This window comes from Cimex lectularius, unplaced genomic scaffold (assembly GCF_000648675.2).
Source record: "Cimex lectularius strain Harlan isolate CLEC.00 unplaced genomic scaffold, Clec_2.1 scaffold16, whole genome shotgun sequence".
Lineage (NCBI taxonomy): Eukaryota > Metazoa > Arthropoda > Insecta > Hemiptera > Cimicidae > Cimex > Cimex lectularius.
In genome coordinates, this window is record NW_019392679.1 from 530788 (window position 1) to 552969 (window position 22182).

At 36.4% G+C, this 22182-nt stretch overlaps 1 protein-coding gene across 1 annotated transcript; it reads right to left on the bottom strand.

The window, feature by feature from the left end:
* Positions 1-72: 72 nt before the first annotated feature.
* Positions 73-22023, bottom strand: LOC106661353 (pre-mRNA-processing-splicing factor 8). Its single transcript, XM_014384656.2, has 36 exons — positions 21845-22023; positions 11455-11715; positions 11225-11393; positions 10949-11113; positions 10662-10877; positions 10391-10603; positions 10114-10239; positions 9920-10025; positions 9339-9867; positions 9043-9269; positions 8637-8846; positions 8450-8566; positions 8188-8394; positions 7968-8131; positions 7703-7829; positions 7255-7635; positions 6943-7181; positions 6559-6856; positions 6319-6495; positions 4535-4771; positions 3962-4458; positions 3743-3890; positions 3373-3501; positions 3141-3301; positions 2836-3027; positions 2577-2771; positions 2339-2510; positions 2162-2275; positions 1923-2096; positions 1666-1859; positions 1378-1593; positions 1144-1309; positions 879-1082; positions 693-817; positions 470-624; positions 73-405 (listed from the first exon to the last, which is right to left on the bottom strand). Exons 2-36 carry the CDS (start codon positions 11711-11713, stop codon positions 248-250), a joined length of 7167 nt encoding a protein of 2388 aa, XP_014240142.1. The 5' UTR covers positions 11714-11715; positions 21845-22023; the 3' UTR covers positions 73-247.
* Positions 22024-22182: the final 159 nt, after the last annotated feature.

Genomic DNA, 22182 nt, shown 5'->3' on the forward strand with positions numbered 1-22182 from the left:
AACCCCCACATTCCTAGAGAAAATTCTAACAATGCAACAAAAATGTTTATTCTTTAAAAAAAAGTTCATTTATTAATGTTGATAAGAATAGTTTTTTAATTAAATTTAATTTTATACAGTAAACTTAAAACTACCATTAACAACTAATGCACAATAACTTTTCTTAATGGTTTCCAATCAAACTAAAATTATTCACAAAATGAATTTACAAAAAAAGAAAAAATGCAATTACAATTTTAAAGAATGTTTAAGCGAACAGATCCTCCCTGTCTGCTCCAAGACTCAGCCCAGCTTCCTCAAGTGAAGAAAAGTTAAGAAAATGTGCAGGCCTGTGGATTTCATGGTAGAATTCCTTTGGGTTCGCAAGCGTCAACTCATATTTCATATTCGGGTCATGACGCACACCTAAACATAAACATTTAAAATGTATATATTCATTATAAAACAAAAATCCATGTTCAATGCATACCCATAAAATTGTAATTCCAAGATCCCTGAGCGGGCACCATAAAGAAACCTAAAAATCTATCGGAGAGTAACATTTGTACTTTTTCATAATGACTTGGCAAGTAACCCTTGGGATTGTTCCCTTTGTCTGTATTTTGCCTTCCCCACTCAAAACCACTGAAAAGAAACAAAATCAATTAAAGTTTATTAATAAATACAAATATATAAATAAAATCATAAAGTACCTTGGAGTAAGTTTGTAAGCAGTTAGGGAACAGGATCCTGGCGTGAAACTGCATGTGATAACAACTGTCTTTTCCCCATCCCAAGACGGGTTATCAGCCATGACTTTGGCATGTGTAGTTATATCCTGTAAACCAAAGAGTAATTAAATAAAATAGTTTGTAGTTTGAGGAAATAAATAAAAGTACCTGAGGGGATAACTGAGGAAGTTCGTTGGGCTGAGTGTGTATCCAGCCGAGTGGCTCCATATCTCGTAAGAACTGGTGATTTGGTAATGCCTGGGGGAGGTGGACAGTCTGATGGGTTCCCCACTGAGGCGGCATAACAATGCATCTTATTTCCTTCACCTGCGGATTGTCGGCAGGGCTCACACCGTACAAATAACCTGCAATCTACAAGGAGTTGGTTAGACACCATAGTTTTTAGTTAAGTAAAAATAAAACAAATCCATACTTGTGCTCTTAAATCTGAAATTGTAACAAATTTCTTGAGAACATTCTTCGGAAGAATGTATGTATATCCTGTTTCTTTTATGTCATCAGAAGACACATAAATGTAGTTGGTCCGGAGGTGAAGATTAGTAGCGGAAATAGCTCTTACTCTCCATTCAGTCTTTGAACTGCAAAAAAACAAGAACACAGCCGTTATTAAATTTGTATGTTGATTGCATGTAAAAATTCAACAAACCTAAATGTTTGTGTTTCATAATTAGAAGTAGTTGCAGTTATGATTTCATCTCCATGTTTGTTGACAGTTCTTGTCGTCGTGGCTGTCAACTGCGACTGTTCCTTGGTCTGCTTTTCAATCTCGGCAATTTGTTGCCTCTGAGCAGAAGGTGCACTTATCTCCATACCCAAGATGATATCACGAATTTCAGACTGTGTCAATGATGCAACATTTACACTAAAATAAGAAAAAAAATTAAACTTTACAGTAAAAATGTGAATTTTTTTCAGTGAAACTTAAAAAACTTACTTGTTCTTTTTACCATAATCTGCAAGAATGAGATCTTTAAGCTGGACTTCAACTTTAATCCACTCGTCATCAGACAAAGTAGGCCATATGTGATGTGGCTCTGTTATTGTTGTTTTATCGGGTTTGAGCATAACTTTAGTCCTTTCTGTATTAACGTGAAGCGCCCTCAAAATCAAAATAAGACGTGAAAAGGCCTAAAAAATATTTTAAAAAACTTAGATCACAAGAAAAGCAAAATTTCAAAACAAACTGAATACCGTATAAGAAGAGATAGTCTTGAGCCAGTCGTCATACAAGTTGAACAATACCATCTGCGGCTCTGTGGCTTTCAAAATAAGATCTCCAAATTTCTCAACTTTAAGGCAGGCTTGGAAGGGTAACTGCAGTTCAGATCCTTTGATAACGATGTTAGGGAAATCCAGCAAGTGGACCTATATCCAATCATTTATTTTTTTTTTAGTATATTAAACATTTCATAATACTCCATATAACAAACCTCAAGAGGATCCAACATTCCTTTTCTTGTTACGATGATCTGTTTAGGCTGTTCTTCAACTGGTAACGATCTAATTAAAGCAGCGACTTCTTCAGCTGTTTTCCATTTGGCCAGCTACATTTTTTCAACATATTTAATTAATGAAATGATACAATCAAGTATTTTAAAATGGCTAACCTGGCCAAGACGTTTCTGCCCTGCCCAGACGGAAGTGTGGATGATCTTCAAGAAAAGCTGTCCTGTTCTGGGATTGAATATGAAAATTGCTCCATTGATGGGCTTGGTTGTCAGATTACCCTCAAAGGTTTTGTGGATTGTGACTCGATACACATTGGTGTCATCAACGAACCTATTTAAAATTTGATTAAATACCATGTTTTATAAGAATAGTAAATGTATGTTAATTTTTTCTTACCAGATAATTTGATTAGAAAATAGTTCTCCGTAGTTTTGTGAAGACAAGTAAGGCTCAGTCGGCTCTGAAGAATAAAGTTGGAGTGCTTTCCTGATTCTCTCTCTCAACACATATAAGGCTGGGTTCGCCTTCATTATTTTAGCCATGGCCTGTTGTATTAAAGGCTTGCACCCTGGGTACCAATTCCCGTAAGCACTGGACCAAATATAATTAGTTTTTGGTACAAACGACGCTGGGAGAGAAAAATTAAAAAACAAACCTGTGCAAGTTGTAAGCTAAATCGATGGCAATAAGCACTCCCGTGGGCGAGGGATAGATTGACATATTATCTGTGGTGTAGTCTAGAAACTTTGCTCTGGCGTATCTTTCAATATCGTGGGAATCATAGTCTCCCCACCTCAGTTGTACATCAATCCAGTATTTCTGAGTTGTAGTGTTATCCATAGTGTCTCTACAATTTACAAAATAACATTTAACCAAAGCCATTTTTGTCAAAACAAAATTGATGTAAGTGCAATCACAGTACTAATTTAATGCAAGAGGGTAATTTTTTTTTATTATTACTTTGAATCAGCTAGTAAAGATGGTCTTGATACATTCCATTTGTAAGCAGCAAACAGCAAAATGTCAGCACAACTCGAATTCATTTTGTACGACTTCCTAGGATGGATGGTTTCCTTCTGTACGGTTTCAATTTCAAGCGCATCTAACTCTTGATCGAACACCTAAACAAAAACAAAACAATTGGAAACGCCTTTCTTTTAATTTTGATCCAAAATATGCATTTTATTGATACCTGGCATAAATCCATAACAATTGATTCATGAACTTTCTGCCATAAATGGGCTCTAAAGATTTGAATAAGAGAAATCTTGAGTGTAGGAATTTTTCCGTGCATGAAAATTCCTGTCAAATCCAGTTGTACCTATAACAAGAAAACAAATGACCAGAACTTTAAAAATAAGGACAATCAGGAAGCGATGAAAATTCTAGGACAACACAACATTATATATTATAATTATTTATTACAATATATTGAGGGGTTGTGGTAAATTAGTGGTCAGAACTACAAGAAAATAATAATGGTACGTTTTAATACATAGAAGGGAAATTAAGAGCTTTAGCATAAACATATCAAAACTATTGTGATTTTTTATTCAATTTACCTGGAAACCAACGTAGACATTGGCTCTGTTAATTGTAGGCGACCACCACAATGTAAATCTTCTGTTTGGAATTTGGTTCAGACCAGATCTCTGAGCGTTAGTAAGTTTTTTGTATTTCATAGACTCTTCGAACCCTGATGCTTTTTCCCTATTTAAAAAATAAATAAATAAAAAATTGGTAAAAAATAAAGCGTGTTAAAAACAATAATAAAACCTCACCAAAAGAGACCTTCCCAAGTGGGAAAGTATGTGCCTTTAAATAGCGTGTGCTCGAGGATGCCTTCAACGCCGCCAAGGGCTTGAATCATGTCCGTCCTGTAGTTGTTCAGATTCCACAGCTTTCCATCGTGCCTTTGATGCGTCCACCAGAATGGGTTCTGTTTAAGTACTTGATACATTTTAAATTCTGTCCTGATCCTCCACCCCTTGTCATATGCAAGCGTGTGCCTGTCTTTCTGGAAGAGCGTATTAATCCTGGGAATACCCCTGTCCCAACTGTCTTCGAGATCTTCGAGGGTCAGACGCCTGTTCTGCGCGTTCGCCTCTTGTCTTTTAAGGGCGTATTCTGCCCACACTCTCTGTGAATCGATAAATTCAGATTCCCAAGGTTGGATGTAACGATACAAGTTAGGGATCAGCTGGTCCTCATCGTGACTCATACCCGATCTAAAATGGGTTATTCCTACATCCGTCTGTTTGGACCACCTCAAATCCGACTATGAAAAAGAAATAAATAAAAAAAACTGCCAAATATACCAATTTAAAATGTATATAAAGAATTTCGTATCTTACTTGTGGAATAAGAACGTGACCCATAGAAAGCATACCAAGACCTCCTAATTCTTTAGGTGTGTAAAACACCACAGGAGGGAATCTTGAAGGCATTTTAGAATTCAAACCTATCTTTATACGTGTTTGAATCTTGTTTTCGCATTTCACTAATAAGTCCAGCAGCTCTTGAGTGTTGACAACAGCTTCTCTAAAGTAAGTCATCAGACCTATTAAAGCTGTATTCCACTTGTTGACAATCTAGTTAAAATAAAAAAATAAACAATTATGAGGTTATAGAAAATAAAATATATCTTATTCAATATGTTGTCAAATCTTCTATAATTTTGATTTTTGATCTAAAATGAAGTGGTCTTGTCTTGATAACTGTCTAAATATTAGTCTCAGGGCTGTAAATGTGGTTCGCTGATATGGCCTTTAATTTGCACTCAAAGGTTGGCGGTGGGGACCGCGGTAGCCGAGTGGTTAGCATGAGAAACTCTCACGCCGCGGTCGTGGGTTCGATTCCCACCGTCGCCTCTGGCCCTTTTTTCCCGATAACCCCCAATTTGAATTTGAACATACAAGAATTCGTACCATGGCTAATATGCAAGATCATAAGGCCAATAAAAAAAAAAAAAATAAAAAAAAATAAAGTAAAAAAAAATTTAAGTTGGCGGTGAGAACACTCAGTGCTTTGGCCTTCAAGACCAGCACTCTGGCTTCTTTTCATTCCATGTAATACTGTAGCACTGCGATTCGTGTTTATGTATACAGTTTATAGTCAACTATCAATTTATGTAATAGTAAGTGTTTTTTGGTCAATATTTCTATATAAAACCTTAAATCAAGCTTATAAAAAACTAGAAATTTTATAAGGCAGCTCCAGCCCTCACAAAAGCAAACTAAAACTATAAATTGTGCATATTTTTACAAAAAGGAGGATTTGGGTGATGTGAAGAGAACCCAATATTCGATGCCAAGCGAGTGAGACTCTTTAGGTAGCATCACAAAGCTAGTATGATGTAATCAGTGAATGACACCGATGGTGTGTGACCCTCTACCGATGCTGCCCATGAACCAATGGACCCATGAAATAATGACATCCAACCACCATACATATGTCAAAGTTGTCTCTGAGCTAATGGATATCAACACACTCAAATTGATGCAATATAAGACCAATGCAGTGGGCGACTGCTTCAAAACAATTTTCAAAACCAATCCAATCCATTTTGATTACCCTTCAGCGTTTGAGATCGACTTTGAAAAGATATTGAAAACGACAGCATACTCAAACATAACGACTCCATTGCAGCTAGCAAAACTTACATGGATTGAGCAAACATTGTTGGCATAATAAGACAATGATTATTGAGGTCATCAGTCTCTGTAGCAATTCCACCTTAAGAAAACAATGATGGTAACACATGCCTAGTATGCCTTTTTAAATATTATTTTGGCTGTGAAATTCAGAGATCGTACACTGCTTATCCTCAGTGCCTCACACATACATCTTCAAGTACATGTATGTATATGTCAAGTTATGTCTTCATCAATCATTCCTGCCATATACAGCAAACTTGACAAAAATATTATTAATCAAAGAGTATTAGTCAAAATAATATGAACCATTCTGCTTTATGTTAAAACAAAATTTGATAAGCATTCAATGTTTTGTTTTAATTTTAATCCACAAGTGTCTCGTTAACATTTTATGTTGAACCAACGACTGTGAGCCCCGATGCAGCCCCACCTGATTTTGTTAAATTATCAATTAAATTATATTGAAACGGAATAAAACAAACCTTAGTAAATGTTGTGGATCCTGAAGCCATAAGAATCTGTCGCACCCTGTTATGGAATCTTTGCAAGGATTCGTCGTCAACTCTCAGAAAACACTGTGCTGTTCTTTCTTTAGTGACTTCATTTTGTAAATTCCATACACCATCTTTATGAGTGAATTCATCGTGTGTAGTTCGGCACTAAAAATTTCCATTTAATTAATACACACAGTTCAATTATTTAAAATTTTTATGATTTCTTACTTTTGGAAGAATCCTGCATTCAAAGCCTCCCATATTAAAAAGCAAGTTGGGATTATCCTTAGAATAAACAGAAACAAAACTGTTTTCCCATTGGACTGTGGTCGTTGATCTGGGAAGCCTGTTCTTTATGTCCCAGAAAACGGCACGACCGAGGTTGACATCATGTTTCATAAGCCTCATCCTAGCATCCCTCGGCCAGCATTTCTTATTGTTGTACCCAACTATGTTTTCATTGTTTGGATCTGGATGTTCTGTTAGGTATCTTTGAATAAGCTCTCTTGCTTCTTCAGCTGAAAATCTATTTTATAAAATAGAAAAATAGAGGTGATAAATTTTCTATTCAAATTGTGACCTTAAGCAAATACAGAAAGAATAAAAACAGACCTGAAAAATATATGAACTCGGTCAACGTATCTACAGTATAAACGGATAGGATGAGCTTTTTCTGTTGTTGTATCCTGAAACGTCAAGAAATCATTGGGCATTTGAGGAGGTCCGGCCATTTCTGATGCCCTCTGGAGACCCAAGACAAGAAGATCTAATACCAGCCCATAATACTGGACGATAAATGAAGCAAACTGTAATCCTCTTATTATTCCATAACTGTTTGTGTGATTCATGTCCTTTAAAAAATAAATAAATAAAAATTACAGTATTAACAATAAGATTTTTTTATTCATATATTATGCTTTTTACCTTGTAATTAATAACAACATTGTTTTTGGCTGTCATGTAATCGGCGATGTTGTGATCAACGATTAGCCTGAGCACTCTGTTGAGTAGAGTGAGATCGATTTTTTCATATATCTTTTCAAACCTAGATTCGAGCAAGACATTGCATTCGCCTTCTGAAACGTCCCAGACTTCTTGCAAGTTGTTTATACCCTGACACCATTTGTACACCAACAAAGGTGGCGGTTCGGTATCACTCGGCTTGACCCAAGGAGGGAAAAGCCTTCTTTTATCTGCTTCATACCAAAGATACTGATCGAGATAGGCATCTGTGATTTTCTCTAATGGTTCCACGTCGTAAACGGGGACTAGATGTGAATACAAGTCCATAAATTCTATACCGACCTGTAAGAATGTAAATATTATGAGAAAGAAGAAAAACATAAGATAAGCTTAATAAAACAATATTAACCTCCTTAAATGCTCTCTGGGTCAGAAGATGTCTTTTGATTCTTGACAAAGCTTCATGAGGATTGTCATAAGCCTGTTCAATCAAACCAAGCTCTTCTCTTTGACTCTGATTCAACCGGGATTTCACACTGAAATAAAGTTTAAATAGTTTAAACTCGTATATAAAAAGATTGATATATCTAAATAACAACTATAAAAAATAACATTTTTGGCTTTAACTGTAATTTTAGGAATGGCCTCCTTATAAATTGAAAGTTAAATATTACCTGTATGCTTCTTTAAGTCTTTCCAATGCTAAAATAAGTAGTTTTGTGTCATGTTTGTATGACAACGGGGGGAAAGGAATCGGAGCAAATCTCCTCGACTCGAGCCAATGCACAGTAGTTGTATAAATAGCCACAGCTTCCTCAGGCGAAATATAAGGTCCATCCTGAATAAAATAAGATGCGGTTATATTTATTTAAAAAAATAAACGATTTGAAATACCTTAAGGTAATTGTGCTGACGTTCTTGCTCCGCCTTCAAGTACAGACGAGTCAACCTACCGAGATTTTTCTTACACACAGTTTTATCTACAGTCGCACCCCTACGGATACGCTCTCGGTTATAATGAGCTGTGTTAGTCCACCAGTCGGCTTTCATTTTGACATAACGAAGGATCATGTTTTCAATCGGAATCGGTAAACCTGGCACCTGAGAAAAATTACCGTTGTATAAAAGACTAACAAGGAAGTATAACTATACTCACTTTCCATGGAATGTTGGCCTTCCAACATCTCCAAGCTTCCGAAAGATGCTGAAGGATTGTTCTCGCCTTGTTCTGCTTAATACCTTCCGGCATCATGTCTACGATGTCGTGCATCACCTAAAAGATACACAATACAGTTTGCAAATTTTTATATGATTGTAAAAAGAAAAGAAGAATAAGTTCTTACAGATGCTCTAAGTTCAAGATCAAAGTGACTCTCAACTCTCTGTTTAGTTACGGTTTTTGCAACTCCTTTGCTGTGCCGACCTTCAAATTGTCTCGAAAGAAGATTACCTAGCCACCTTTCTAAAAGAGGAGTGATCCCTCTCATAAAGAAGAGCCAAACTCTCCAACCCGGTGCCCAGATTCCACAGCCTGGTCCTTTACTAACTGGGCCCTGGGACGAACAAACAATAAAAAAATAATAACATAAAAAATTAAATAAATAATAATACCAAATGCTATACGAAATTGGGTTTTAAGAAAAATTATATTTGGTTGTACAATATAAAATTTAATTTAATTACATGAACTAATACCACCAATTTCAAGCAAATAAAAATGAATTGTAAATATTAAACGAAATAACTTACAGTATTAAAACGATAATAAATCAAATGTTTTAAATCTTTGCACATTCTGATTTGTCTCATCAATTTGTATTTGTATCTGTACATTCCCGTCAACTGGCCTACATGCGAAAATACGTACTGCAGTCCATCTGCTAATTGGAATGCATCAACATTGTTTAAACGGTACTGGACATGAGAATCGATGATAAGCTTAGTGAGCCTTAGAATTTCTCTACAAAGATGAAATGCTGAAAATAAAAATAAAATATAATACAAACTTGCAACACTAATAATAATTTAATTTTAAAAGGACTTACCATTTCCGAACCGAGACTTTTTCCTCTCTTTTGTCGTAAGTGTTTTAACTGGTTTCAAGTTAAAATTGTAGTCAAGGTGAAGGTAGTTGAGATTTTTTCTGTGGATTAACAGATTAAGCATATTATATCCCTGCCTGCAGACTTGGAGACCAGCTTCTACCCAGTCAAGCGTTGTCGTCTGGAAAAACTTAGTCCCTTTGAAAGACCTGAAAAGGTAGCGCTTCTTCTGTGGTTTCGGCGGTCTATGCTTCAAAGCATTCAGGACAAAGTATTTTAAAAGTTTCTGGTACGAAACTCTGACTTTCACGGGCTGTCCCGGTGGGACATGCTCTCTATACCAAGATTTGACAAGGGGAACGTCGACCGCTCTTCTACAACGACCCGATCTCATATTAAACGGGCGAGGGGACCACAGCAAGGAAATACCGTTTGCGGTGTTGTCAGTGTACAAGGGTGTTTCTTGTAAAAACGGCTGAACGTCTACACCCAATTCAAATTCTTCGTCATCTTCAGGAAGTGGTTCTGAAACCTAACAATCCGGTTTAATAAGTCTGATAACAACCATTTGGCATTTTACTCACTTTGACAGAATGCCTGTGTGAAATCGGATTAATTAAAGGATCAAAATAAAACGCAGGAAGATCAGGATCCTCTGTTTTAATAAAAACAACATTTGGGGCATGGTACCTAAAATAAAATTGGGTTAAATTTTCTAATTAACTAGTTTTTTTTTATGTAAAACCTTGCATATACACATTAAATTCTATGTACTTACCAAGAGAGTTTAACATAATGAGGCAGATTGTTGTACAAATAAGGAAATGCAATCCTATATTCAGTTCTTATAGGCTGCCTAATTATAATTTTGTTAATATCATTGAATTCATTCCAATCTTCATCTCTATAATTTTACAAAAAAAAATTATATAACTATCAACTAATTATAATTACCATCAGATTTAAACTGATAAAAAGAAGGCTTCACACTCAAGCTTCAATTAATTTATTAATGAAAATCAATAGTGTACTATTTAGGATGAAAAATTACTTACGCAGCGTTGGAATCTTTAATTAAAGGTTCGAATTTTGGCCCTCCGGGAATGGCCATGTTCAACGCTTTTGCAGTAAAGAACGACTTTTGATCGAACAAGTAAAAATAGTTATCGTCGACGAGATCTGTGAGCAACTGATTGGCCAAACGGTATAGAGTTGCCATTTGGGGCAAGCTAAGATTCCACTTTCGATAAGTGGCGCCATTCACATGTCTGAAAACATCGAACTCAATATTCTTTGTTAAATTTGAATGCAGAATCGAATTATTACCTGGTTCCGACAAGCGGTTTATGATCATAAAACCACTTGATTACCGAAGCGTCTTCATCTGTATCGAGGTCTATCTGGATTGCTTCAAGAGGTTCAACATCGAGGACGTTGTCAGCGTAGTCCAAAGGAGGCTCTTCGTCATCAAATGGAGGGAACCTCATCCTCTTGAAATGCCTCCTGTCTCTCTTCTCTCTTCTCATCATAATCCACATAGTTCTAAGGGGAAAGTGGATTAGAAAAATTGAAATTCTTGAATGTTACCAGGTGGTTAGTTCAATAACACTTACCCCCACTGTGCTATATAAACTGGCTCAATTACCCAAGGTATTTCATTTACAAATGTAATGGCACCAGTAATGTGATAGAGAACTTTTACATCCCTGATTTGTTCCCAAGGCATGGGCATATTTTCTAAGAGTTTCATTACAGCATGAGGCATATACTTCAAAGCCCTTAAAAAATATAGAATATTAATCACATAACAAATTATATGCAATATATAATTTTAAGGAGTAAAAAATAACAATGATAATTGTTTATTAAATAATTTAAGAGGTGATTACCCCAAGTAAACTCGTTTGTCGTGTCTATACTTGCGACTAGACATGTCTCCATGATCTCTAATAATTTTCCTGATGTGCTCTGGAGGCATGTCTTCCTTCTGTGCATCCACGAATCCAAACTTTCTTTTCTCGGAGAATCGTTTTGACTGAAGTTGCTGCCATTTTTGAGCTGGAAGAAAATCAAAAAGAATTAATTGAAAACACGACAAAACTAATTATTCATTAGATACCTTTCTCTTGTAGTTTGTCATCGGTGATCGGCTCGGGGAGCTTGGGAGGGGGCTGTACCTGAGCCTGCGCCACCTGACTGGCAGCGACAACTTGTGCAGCAGCCAGCTGATGGTGTTGCAACGCCGCCAACTGGTGAGCATGAGCAGCAGCATGGGCGAGCTGTTGAGCAGCAGCTGCCTGTTGCTGCTGCTGCGCCTGCACCATCATAGCGGCTGAGGCCCATGGATGGGCCCCAAGCAGATACGGTGGGATCGCCATATCTGAAAAATAAAATTATTATTAATTTATTATGAACATAATGAAATATGCTGAACATCTGGAACTCAATCAAGTTGTGTGTTTGGTTTAAATTGTGATTTCTTATATCCCCTGCAGCAAAAAAAAAAAAAATTTGCTAAAATAGTTGCTGAACAATTTAACCTTTTTTTATTAGACATGTTGGAGACCTACAGTTTAACAATTTCCAATTATATTTCTCACACAACCCAGAAAAAAATCTATAAATGCCACGTTTTCTAAATTCCATAATATATTAATATGTACAATAAAACATTAATAAAATTTGATTTTATATATCTAAATGAGATTCTTAGATTTAGATTTCTTGGACATGTTAAGTTTTTGTCAAACATTGACGCACAACTTTGGCCAGACCATCACATGCGCAACGTCAATGAAAACTGGCATACCGAAGAAAAGAAAATGGATAAACTGGACGAAAAACTGACCTGTGGCTACACATAGTCAGTTTACTGTTGTTTTTTTTCCAATCTGGATTCAGCCAACTGCCAGATGCACTGAACATTTTTGGGCCATTAAATGAATTCTCCTGAAAACAACATAACTGTGTGCTCTATCATGAAAGAAACACAATGGAGAGGAAATGAAAATGAGGCAAGGCAGGCAAGGCAATCAGCTGGATGGGAGCCACTTGGTACCCGGTTGTGCAAGCCCAAGAACCTGGTGGCCACCACCTGGTGCTGGTCCTCTCTTTATTTTTGTTTGGTCATAGTGGGTTTGGGTGTTTATGAATTCCCTGTGTTTTCTACACTTAGATCTATTTGAGTGTGGAGTTCGGTCAAGACCAAAGTTTAAAGATTATTTCTTGATTTCAGAAGTTTTGTCCAAGATGTAATATCCAACTGTAGCATCAAATTTCATAAAACCCTGCCAACCACCAGAAATTATCAAATCCAAAAACTCTCATCCCAATGAATTCCCTCAAACTCTCTTCATCGACTAAACAGATGAGGACCCTCACTTCACAGATTGTTAAAAATAAGAAGTTTTATATTAAAAAATATAAAGCTAAATTTTTTCTTAATACAGATTTCTTTATTACAGGGGAAAAAAAAGCCAAATAACTTTAAAATTTACTTCAAAATTATTTAAAAATCTTCTTTTTTTGCAATTTTACTTATGTATTTTTTCATTTCTTAAAAATCGTCTTTTTCCTGTTTGTATTATCTATTTTATCCTTAACTGTGTTCTGTATTTTTAAAGTTTATCTTGGGAATAAATAATTGTTGTCATAATTTTCATTTGTGACAAATCACACATTTATAATTATGTATGCATGTAAAAATAACTTTTTTTTTTAAATTAAATTTATATTTTTTAAATAACTGGTTAATTCCGTAAGTTTTGGTTTTTAAACTTTCAACTATTTTAAATGTTTTATCTATTTTTTTTTTCTTCTTGATGTCCTATGCTTTTTTAGAAAGAAGAAACTTCATGGGAGCAAGAAAAAAAATTACCTTATTGTACTGATTTTGAAAGTAGGACATTATTTTTCTACACAGAAAAGCCAACATTTACTGATTTACAAAAATTTATTTAACATTACTGAAGCATTGTCACGACAGCCGTACCGACGGACACTATATGGAGCCAGGTCAGGCCGAGTCAAAATGGGTCGGGACACAGATAGTCTACTGCTGATCAGCCTCTGGGTTGAAAGTGATAATCAATCATATATCTAACAGTTAACTGGCAGGGATAAGATTGGCTTTGTTATTTATGTCTAGTTTTGTAGTTTATGTACGAGGCTTTGGTTTTTCTTTTTTGAAGTAGACAATCAAAGTGAGAATTACTGAATTGCGAATAATTATTTATTGGGAACTGTTACTGCAACTAAACTCTTATGGTGAGGTATACTGTGCTCAGCTAGAGCATCTTGGGCCTGGTAAGAAAAACGTCCTGCTCTGTGAATAGACGCAAAGCCTTGTTTCACCATGACAACACCAGGCCTAACACAGTTGCACTAACTTGGAGTAAAATCACAGAGTTGGGCTGGCAACAAACGCTCCATCCTCCATAGTCTCCAGGCACGCTCCCCTTCCAATGTTTACTTGTTCCACTCCCTAGAAAACTGCTTAAAATGTAGGGAGTTTTTGCACAGAAATGCACAGAAAATCATATTTATAGAATTTTTCTCTCCTAGGCTACCACTTGTACAAAAATGGGATATTTCTGCGAACAGAACGTTGGCAGTATGTTATAAAAAATGAAGGAAATTATGTTTTGGATTTTTCTGGGAAAAAAAAAAAAAAAAAAAAAAAAAAAAAAAAAAAAAAACCTTATGCAATAACATTTGGTGTTATCTTTTATGATGCATCTTTTCTTGATGAAAGTTTTGAGTCTTAAGAGCTTGGCAACAACATTTTTTATTGCATATATTAATTGTGGATATGACGCTGGGATTCCATGCTCAGGATCAGTTTTTTCAAGTTATGTTCCGAGTCATATAACAAAAAAGGCCCCTCAACAGTCCTAGGGTGTTCATATTCCTTTTATATTAGTTTGGCAATAAGTAATGTCGTTTTTCAATCATTGTAAATATTGATAATTAACCCAAATTATAATGGAAAATTATATTACTTTTTTTTATATCAAACCTGTATTGTTGTTTAATTTCAACATATTGAATTACTATTACATGTTATATGGTTTTTGTTGTTGATTAGAATTTATAGTTGCAAGACATTATCCTTTTAATTAATTTAGTCTATTATTATTATTATTATTATTAATTTTTAAGGGCGTTTTAACGGATAAGGTCATTTCAAGCCCTAACATCCAAACCTTCTATCTTAGGTTAGCTATATCTCTTCTGAGTGCTATAAAGCTCTGACTCCAAACATTCACTCGTAATCTTATTTATCCTATTGCCATCCAAGCTTTAATTTTTCTTTTTAAAATTCTTAATTCGGAAGGCCAAATGCCTACAAAATTCCCATTTTAAATTGCATAAAATTTAATAAATTTATAAAATTTATTTCTGTTTCTTTTTTTAATTAGAATTGTGAATTTTGTTCCATAATTTAAAAATTCCCCGTAGGCTTGTATGGCTAATAATAATAATAATAATGGAGTCAGACTAGCAACAGTCTCAGCATGAGTATTGGCTCATCCTTATCCTTTTATTCTTCCATTCAAATATGATACATAAACTAATTCTACATAACAATAATAAGAAACAAAACACAATAACATTTCTTTATCTTTATCTTCTTTTTTTTTGTTTTGGAGGGAGCTATTTTTCTTATTTAAATTGCGATTTTGGGCATTGCAGTTTATTCCCCCGCAATTTGTATTTTCTTCCATTTCATTTTTCCGCTCCGGCAGCCTCAAAAACCTCTGAAAGAAGAAATCTTGCACGCACAACTTTTATTCAAACATTAGCAGGCATTCAATGATATAACAATTTGGGAAAAGGCCTAAATCTCATTATAAATTCCAATAAATTTGAGAAAGCTGAAAAGTGCTCTTCGAAAGAAACACTGGGGACCCAGTAACTCCTGTAAATCACTCGAAAGGTTGAGCCTTTGCCTAAAGGGTTGTAAAGTGGGACAGTCGACCAAAATATGTTTTACTGTCAAAATGGTGCGTTCTCCACTTCGCGTACATCGAGGACAAGTTGGAAGGTTGTTGCCTATTAAAAGCCTATTATGGATTAGCCTGATATGACCTATTCGCAATCTAGTGAGAATCACAAGTTCTTTTCTCTCAAGTTCCTCAGTTGGCCACTTATGTACAACTGGCTTAATTTCTTTCATACTATCTCTACAGACATTCCATCTTGCCGCCCACTTTCGTTTGATAATGTTTTTAACATAACCGACTATATCATCTGGACGGAGAGGAAATTGATCTGTTCTTTGTGGATGGTTTGCAGCGTTTCTTGCCTGTTGATCAGCTTTTTCATTTCCAGAAATGCCGACATGACTAGGAACCCAAACAAATATCACATGTTTGTTGAGTGTTCTGATTTCATAGAGATATTTGTGAATTTCTAAGATGTAAGGGTCAACCGAGAAATTATTTTTGATTGCTTCGAGACTACTTTTCGAATCAGAGCAAATAATGGCATTACAAATTCCAGGCGATTCCTTTATAATGCTCAATGATCTTCTGATTGCATGAAGTTCAGCTGTGTATACGCTAGCCTCATTCGATAGAGACCAGCTAAAGTTATACTCATCAGCAAATATCCCACACCCTACACCAATTTCATTTTTAGACCCATCGGTATAAAAAACTTTATAATTGGGATAGTTATTTAAAATTCGCAAGAATTCTGCCTTGATCATCAGAGAAGGTGTTTCTCTTTTGTTCAACAAGGCCAGATCTTCGATAATTGTGGCAGTAGGTAATGCCCACGGTGGGATATCTAGCAATTTAAAACCCTCAACCGCCGGCAAGGTATTCCCTCCTAATCTCAACATTTCAGTACCGCGGATTCCGAGAGGTCTCGTCCTAGTTCTTAGGAACGAGTACATATCTTGGTGAGGGTTACGGAAAACTGAAGGAAATAGAAGATGGAAAGGCTTAGACCAAAGTCTAGCAACAAACCTAAGAATTGCCTCCTCCCTGAAAAGTTCCGGAGGAAGCACACCGGCATCATTGCAGAGACTATATAAAGGGCTTGTTCTAAACGCCCCTGTTGCAATTCTGATACCTTGATAATAAATTCTATCTAGAGGTTTTAAAGTTGATATTCGCGCTGAAGAGTAACCTGCTGCTCCATATCGAAACTTTGCTCCTAAGTACATGCTGAATATTCTTAAAAGAATGTCTCTATTCGCCCCCCAATTGTAATTAGCAAGGAATCTCATCAGGCCTAGTATTTTCCTTCCTGAATTAGACAATTGGGCTATTTGAGGTTTCCATCGAAGGGCTTTGTCGAAAGAAACTCCCAAATATTTGACAACGTCGACTTCCTTTATTTCAACGCCAGAAAGGAAAAGCCGAGGTGTTTCATGATGTTTTCTCAGTCTACAAAAGTGTACAAATACCGTTTTGGACAAAGAGAATTTGAAACCTACATCATCTGCTTTTCGTGACAATGTGTCAATGGCGTTTTGTAAAGTCCTTCCTACGTTTTGGAGATTTTTCCCAGACAAGTAAAAGCAAAGATCATCGACATATAAAGGCCTGACTATACGATCATCTATATTATCAGCAAGACCGTTTACCGCAATGGCAAATAAAGTGACACTCAGAACCGAACCCTGAGGAATCCCGTTTTCTTGAATGAACGTACTAGATAAGGCGGTACCTAATCTCACCCGGAATCTCCTCATTTCGAGGAAGCTTTTTAAAAATTTAGCTGTGTTCCCTCTTAAACCCCAATCATAGAGTTTCTTAAGAATACCAAATCTCCAGGTCGTATCGTATGCTTTTTCCAGGTCGAAGAAGACAGCTAAAGCATGCTCTCTCTCCAAGAAAGTGTTCTGAATAGCACTTTCAAGGAGCGCTACATGATCTTCAGAGCAAAAGTGCTTTCTAAACCCAGCCTGGTATGGACTGTACAGACCTTTTTTCTCAATAAACCAATTTAACCTTTTGTTAATTATGGCTTCCAATGTCTTGCTGAGACATGATGTTAGAGAAATAGGTCTGTAATTTTCTGGGAGGCTAGGATCTTTACCCGGCTTGGCAATGGGTATCACGACCGACTCCCTCCAGTTTTCAGGATAATATCCCGCACCCCATATTTCGTTAAATAACTCCAAAAGCTTTACTTTTCCTTCTGGAGATAGATTTTTAATCATGGAATATGTGATTTCATCACTTCCCGGAGAAGATTCTTTCACCGAACTCAGAACAAGATCCAGTTCAGCCAGAGTGAGGGGAGTGTTCCAAACCTCTTCTTCATCGGTTGCAAAATTTAAATCATATCTTTCTTCCTCCTCCTTTATCTGCCTGAAACGCTCCGAATACCAGCTGGAATTAGAAACAGATTCAAAGTGACGAGCTATTCGCTCAGCAATTTGAAAGGGTTCTGTTATGACCATGTCTTCTGCACGAAGTATTGGCATAATTGGGGGTTTTCTTTTGCCCGAAATTGCCCTGATCTTCCTCCATATATCCGAGGATTCCATACGTGGTGTTAAATTGGAAATTAAATATTTTAGGGAGTTTTGTTTGGCTTCCTTTATTATTCTTCTTTCTTTGGCTCTGGATTTACGAAAATTTGACAAATTTTCATCAGTCGGAAACCTCCGCAGCCGTCTTAGGGCCTTTTTTTTTGCCCTACAGACAAGTTCGCATTCCCTATTCCACCACGGAACCCAGTTACGAACTTTCCTGTTCCCTGTTTTTGGAATCGCTTCAGAGGCGGCAGCTTTAATTTTTTCAGTAAACGTAGCAACATCTATGTCGACGTTGTTACATAGGTTAGGAAGGTGGGCAATTTGAGCATATTTATTCCAATCTGCCATGCGGGTATTCCATTTAGGACAAAATTCAAAATCCATTTTACGTATATGAGATTCTATTTTAATGGGGAGGTGATCACTTTGGACATCCGTTTCTAGAACGTTCCATTCAAAATTGGTCGCTAGGGACGGAGAAACAATCGTCAGATCTATTGCACTAACTGACCCGGTATAAGTATTCAGATGAGTGTATGCTCCATCATTCAGTATTATCCAGTTTCCCTCATTAATAATATTTTCCAAGACAATCCCTCCTCGATTATTTGATGAACAACCCCAGGTAATGGAGTGAGCATTAAAATCACCCATAATCATTGCAGGGGACGGAAGTTGCGAAAATAAATTTCTTACTTCTTCTTCTGAAAAAAAGTTATTAGGAAAGTACACTGAACATACAGAATATTTTAACGGAGCAAGCACTTCAACTGCTACTGCCTGGAGATTGGTACCTAAGTCAATTTTCCTAGAAGGGATATTATTTCGAATATAGAGTGCCACGCCCCCATGAGCTCTACCTCCTTCAGAAACCTCAGCCTCTTTAGAAAAAACGTTGTAACCTCTCAACGTAAAGGATTCCGTTTTCTTAAGGTGAGTCTCCTGAAGAGCAATGATAAAAGGAGTATGGTCCACCATGATCCTCTTCAAAAAGCAATAATTATTCTTCAGTCCTCTCACATTCCATTGGATGATTGATTCCATGTTAATCTAAAATTTCAACCTTCTACCTAACAGGAGTCAGCTAAACTGACTACTTAAGATTTTCTACAACTATTTTCCTTGGCCTCCCCTTTTTCCAGCCCCTCTTATTTTTGGGGGGCGTCGTAATTTTGGGGGGATTTTTTGGGGACAAAGGTGCTCGATGTTCTCCATTAATCGGAGAAGCAGAATGAGGGAGAGGAGAGTTGAGTGGTGAAAGGGAAGGGGGAGGTAGGATGGGGACAAAAACATTGACAGGGGGATCCATAAGGGAACATTGGACCATGGTTTCAACCATTTTTGGTTTCGACTCTTTTAGGCAAGATGACATATTTTTGATTTCGTTCAGTGTGTTGTTCTCTGACTCCGTCTGACAACCTATTTCTTTCGTGCCCATTTTTACTTTTTCGGCAAAGGTAATCCCTTTTTGAATAAGGCCAGAGCCTATTAGGGACTTTGCCTGATTGAACGTGATTTTATTTTTCATTTTCAGCTCCAAAATTTCAGTTTCACGTTTATATTTTGGGCAATGACGCGCCAAAGTGTTATGTGGGCCTTGACAATTCATGCACACTGGAGACTGACAAGGAACAGCCTTTTCGTGCCTTTCCAGCCCACATCCACACATAAAGACCTTCTTCTTACACGAAGAAATTGTATGTCCGAAATCTAGACATTTAAAACATCGAAGGGGAGCAGGAATAAATGGCCTTACGGCTATCTTCATATAGGCAACATGCAATTCTTTCGGAGGACACGGGGTATTGAAAGTTACAACCCATGAAAAAGATATCCTACCATCTTTTCTTTTTAATCGATGAAGGTTTGTAACATTAGAACCTTTTAATTCTTCAAGAAGTTCTTCATCGGGACACTCTTTCAAGTCCCAGCAAGAAATTACACCTTTTGAGGTGTTCAATTTAACATTTCTTTCGACCTTTACCGGTATATTTTCTATACTTTTAATTTTCAATATTTTATCCCCTTGTTCCTCATTGAACGCTTCAATATAAATTAAACCGTCACGGCCTTTTTTGACGTTTACTACTTTCCCTACTTCTCTATTTATTACTCTACATATCTTAATTGGCGATAGTGAGTGAAGGCCGCCATTATCTTTCCTATCCAATCGACAAATGATAAAATGTCTTGCCCCAGACGTACAAACAACAGGAGAGGGAGTCCTATTTAGAGGAGGTAATCGATTTCGAAAACCTTCTCGGCCCACTGGGCCGAGAGGGCCTTTGAAATGATTTTGGGAAATTTTGAAAAATTGAAAAACAGATGGCGTTTAAATAAAAAGAGAAAAACTAAATAAATAAATCTTGCCCAACCCTGAAACCAGGTTTCTAGAGAGATTCAGGCCCCACACTTCCCAACACTTCCCAATAGGGAATGCGAGCTACAAACTAGCACCCAGCAGACTTGTCTAATCGTCCAAAAAAATTATCCAGTTGAACTCACCTCACCAAAAAACACTTCAAAAAACGCTGGGCTGACAAAGGGACGTCCTAGCTTCCACAACACACCACTGTCATACACTTATTAAACCAATATACCTCAAAACTTCGGTTTTTTCTCGGAGCGGAAATTCTTGTTTGTTACACGTTTTATAGTCCAAATTTAGTCTATTATTATTATTTTAATTTAAAAGGTTTGCTTCTATTTCTCTTTAGTTTTTAAACAAGTGGTTTAGTTTTTAAACAAAGGTGCTTTGGTGTGTTTGGTGAAGTATTAGCGAGGTCGTTCATTTTGAAGTGCTGAAACCTGGACAAACTGTGAATGCAGACCTTCACTCCGAACAATTAGATCGAGTAAATCAATCTTTAATTGAAAAATGCCCAGCGATTGTCATTAGAAAAGGTGTTATTCTGCAACAAGAGAATGCAAGACTGAACCATGGAAAAAATTGATGAATTGGGGTAGGAGGTATTGTCTCATCCACTATACTTACCGATGTTGTGCTATTGGATTTCCATTTATTCCAATCGCTACTTTTCTAAGTGGCAAAAAATTTGGACGATGTCCAAAATGCCATCTTCAGATATTTTGCTCAAAAACCAATTTCAAATTGCAACTAATTGTAACTGGCATTGGGCCTGGAGACACCCTAGGCAGTGAACAGTTGAAGCCAGGAGTCAATCTGGACAGAAGCAGCCACACACCGTCTGAGTCCAAAAAGGAGGACCCATTAAAACAGAAGAAACCGGAAAGGCACAGGAGATGCTGTGGATGCTAATTGTGGCAAGCGTTATTTGGGTCCTATTGTTAATAGACACATCCCTAATTTAGAGTTGTGGCTGACTTATTAGATTGATTAAGATTTTATTGTTGTTTGTGTACACTTAAAAGGCAGAATGAGTTAAAACAAATGTTGAAGAAAATACCCTCTGGTTTATTAAATTCTCAAACCTTATCTTCCCCTACATAAGAATAAGTAGTAAAATGCTTATGCTGACTTCACTTTTATCACTTAGAGTGAATATAGAAAGAGATTGTTGCCGCCGCAGCTTAAACAGGTAAAAAATAAATTAATTAAAAATTAAAAAACAAGAACCATGAACTCATTCATAAACTACGCTATGTTGAAATAAAGTAAACAATTGTATTTAATGGAAAATAAATCCGTTTTGAGGATAGATATGGTCAATTGTTGACAAATAAGGGACAACACGCTATTGACTTTTTTTAACAAGTATTTAGCTTAAAACAAGAAAAAGTTTTTATCAGAAATAGTCGGTCTTTTTGATCATGTTTTACCCATAAACAAGACAATTAGTGCGAATCGACCATACGTGTACAACAGGGTTTGCGCACTCAAAATCAAAAATGAATTAAAATTTAATAACAGAAAAGCTTTATTTAGATGTGATCACAAAATTGATTACGATCCTGTTTATTTATTAAAGCTAGGAGGCTGAGACTGTGCGCAATTAACCTAATGCAATACAAACGAAAATCGTAACTGTACCTTTTTAGTTTCTATCAGTCGGTCATCGAACGACGTGGAAAATGGCTCGCCGTTTAACGAATAATAAAGAAAAAAACTAAACTGTCTTTCGTCAATCGTAAAACGTTTCAAAAACGAACTTTTCGTCGAACCCACAAGCCGTTTGACGATGGTAGAATGCCGTGTTCGAGGTTAGCCTAGCGGACAGTGTTACCAGACACGGTTAAATTTTGTTGATGTCGATAAATATTTCATTCTATCGTTTATTTAAAACCTTTTAATGCAGTAAAATTGTTTTTTTTTGTCGACTTTGTCTTTCCATCTGAAAGCTCTCCGACACATTTTCTAAAAGTGATATG

Bases quoted from the DNA above. Each gene is read 5' to 3' on its own strand.
- LOC106661353 (XM_014384656.2), bottom strand. From the start codon at position 11,713: ATGGCGATCCCACCGTATCTGCTTGGGGCCCATCCATGGGCCTCAGCC. The intron at 7,636-7,702 runs GTTAATATTGTT...ACATTCTTACAG, and splicing joins CCCAGAGAGCATTTAAGGAG to GTCGGTATAGAATTTATGGA. The intron at 2,097-2,161 runs GTTTGTTATATG...GATTGGATATAG, and splicing joins GAATGTTGGATCCTCTTGAG to GTCCACTTGCTGGATTTCCC.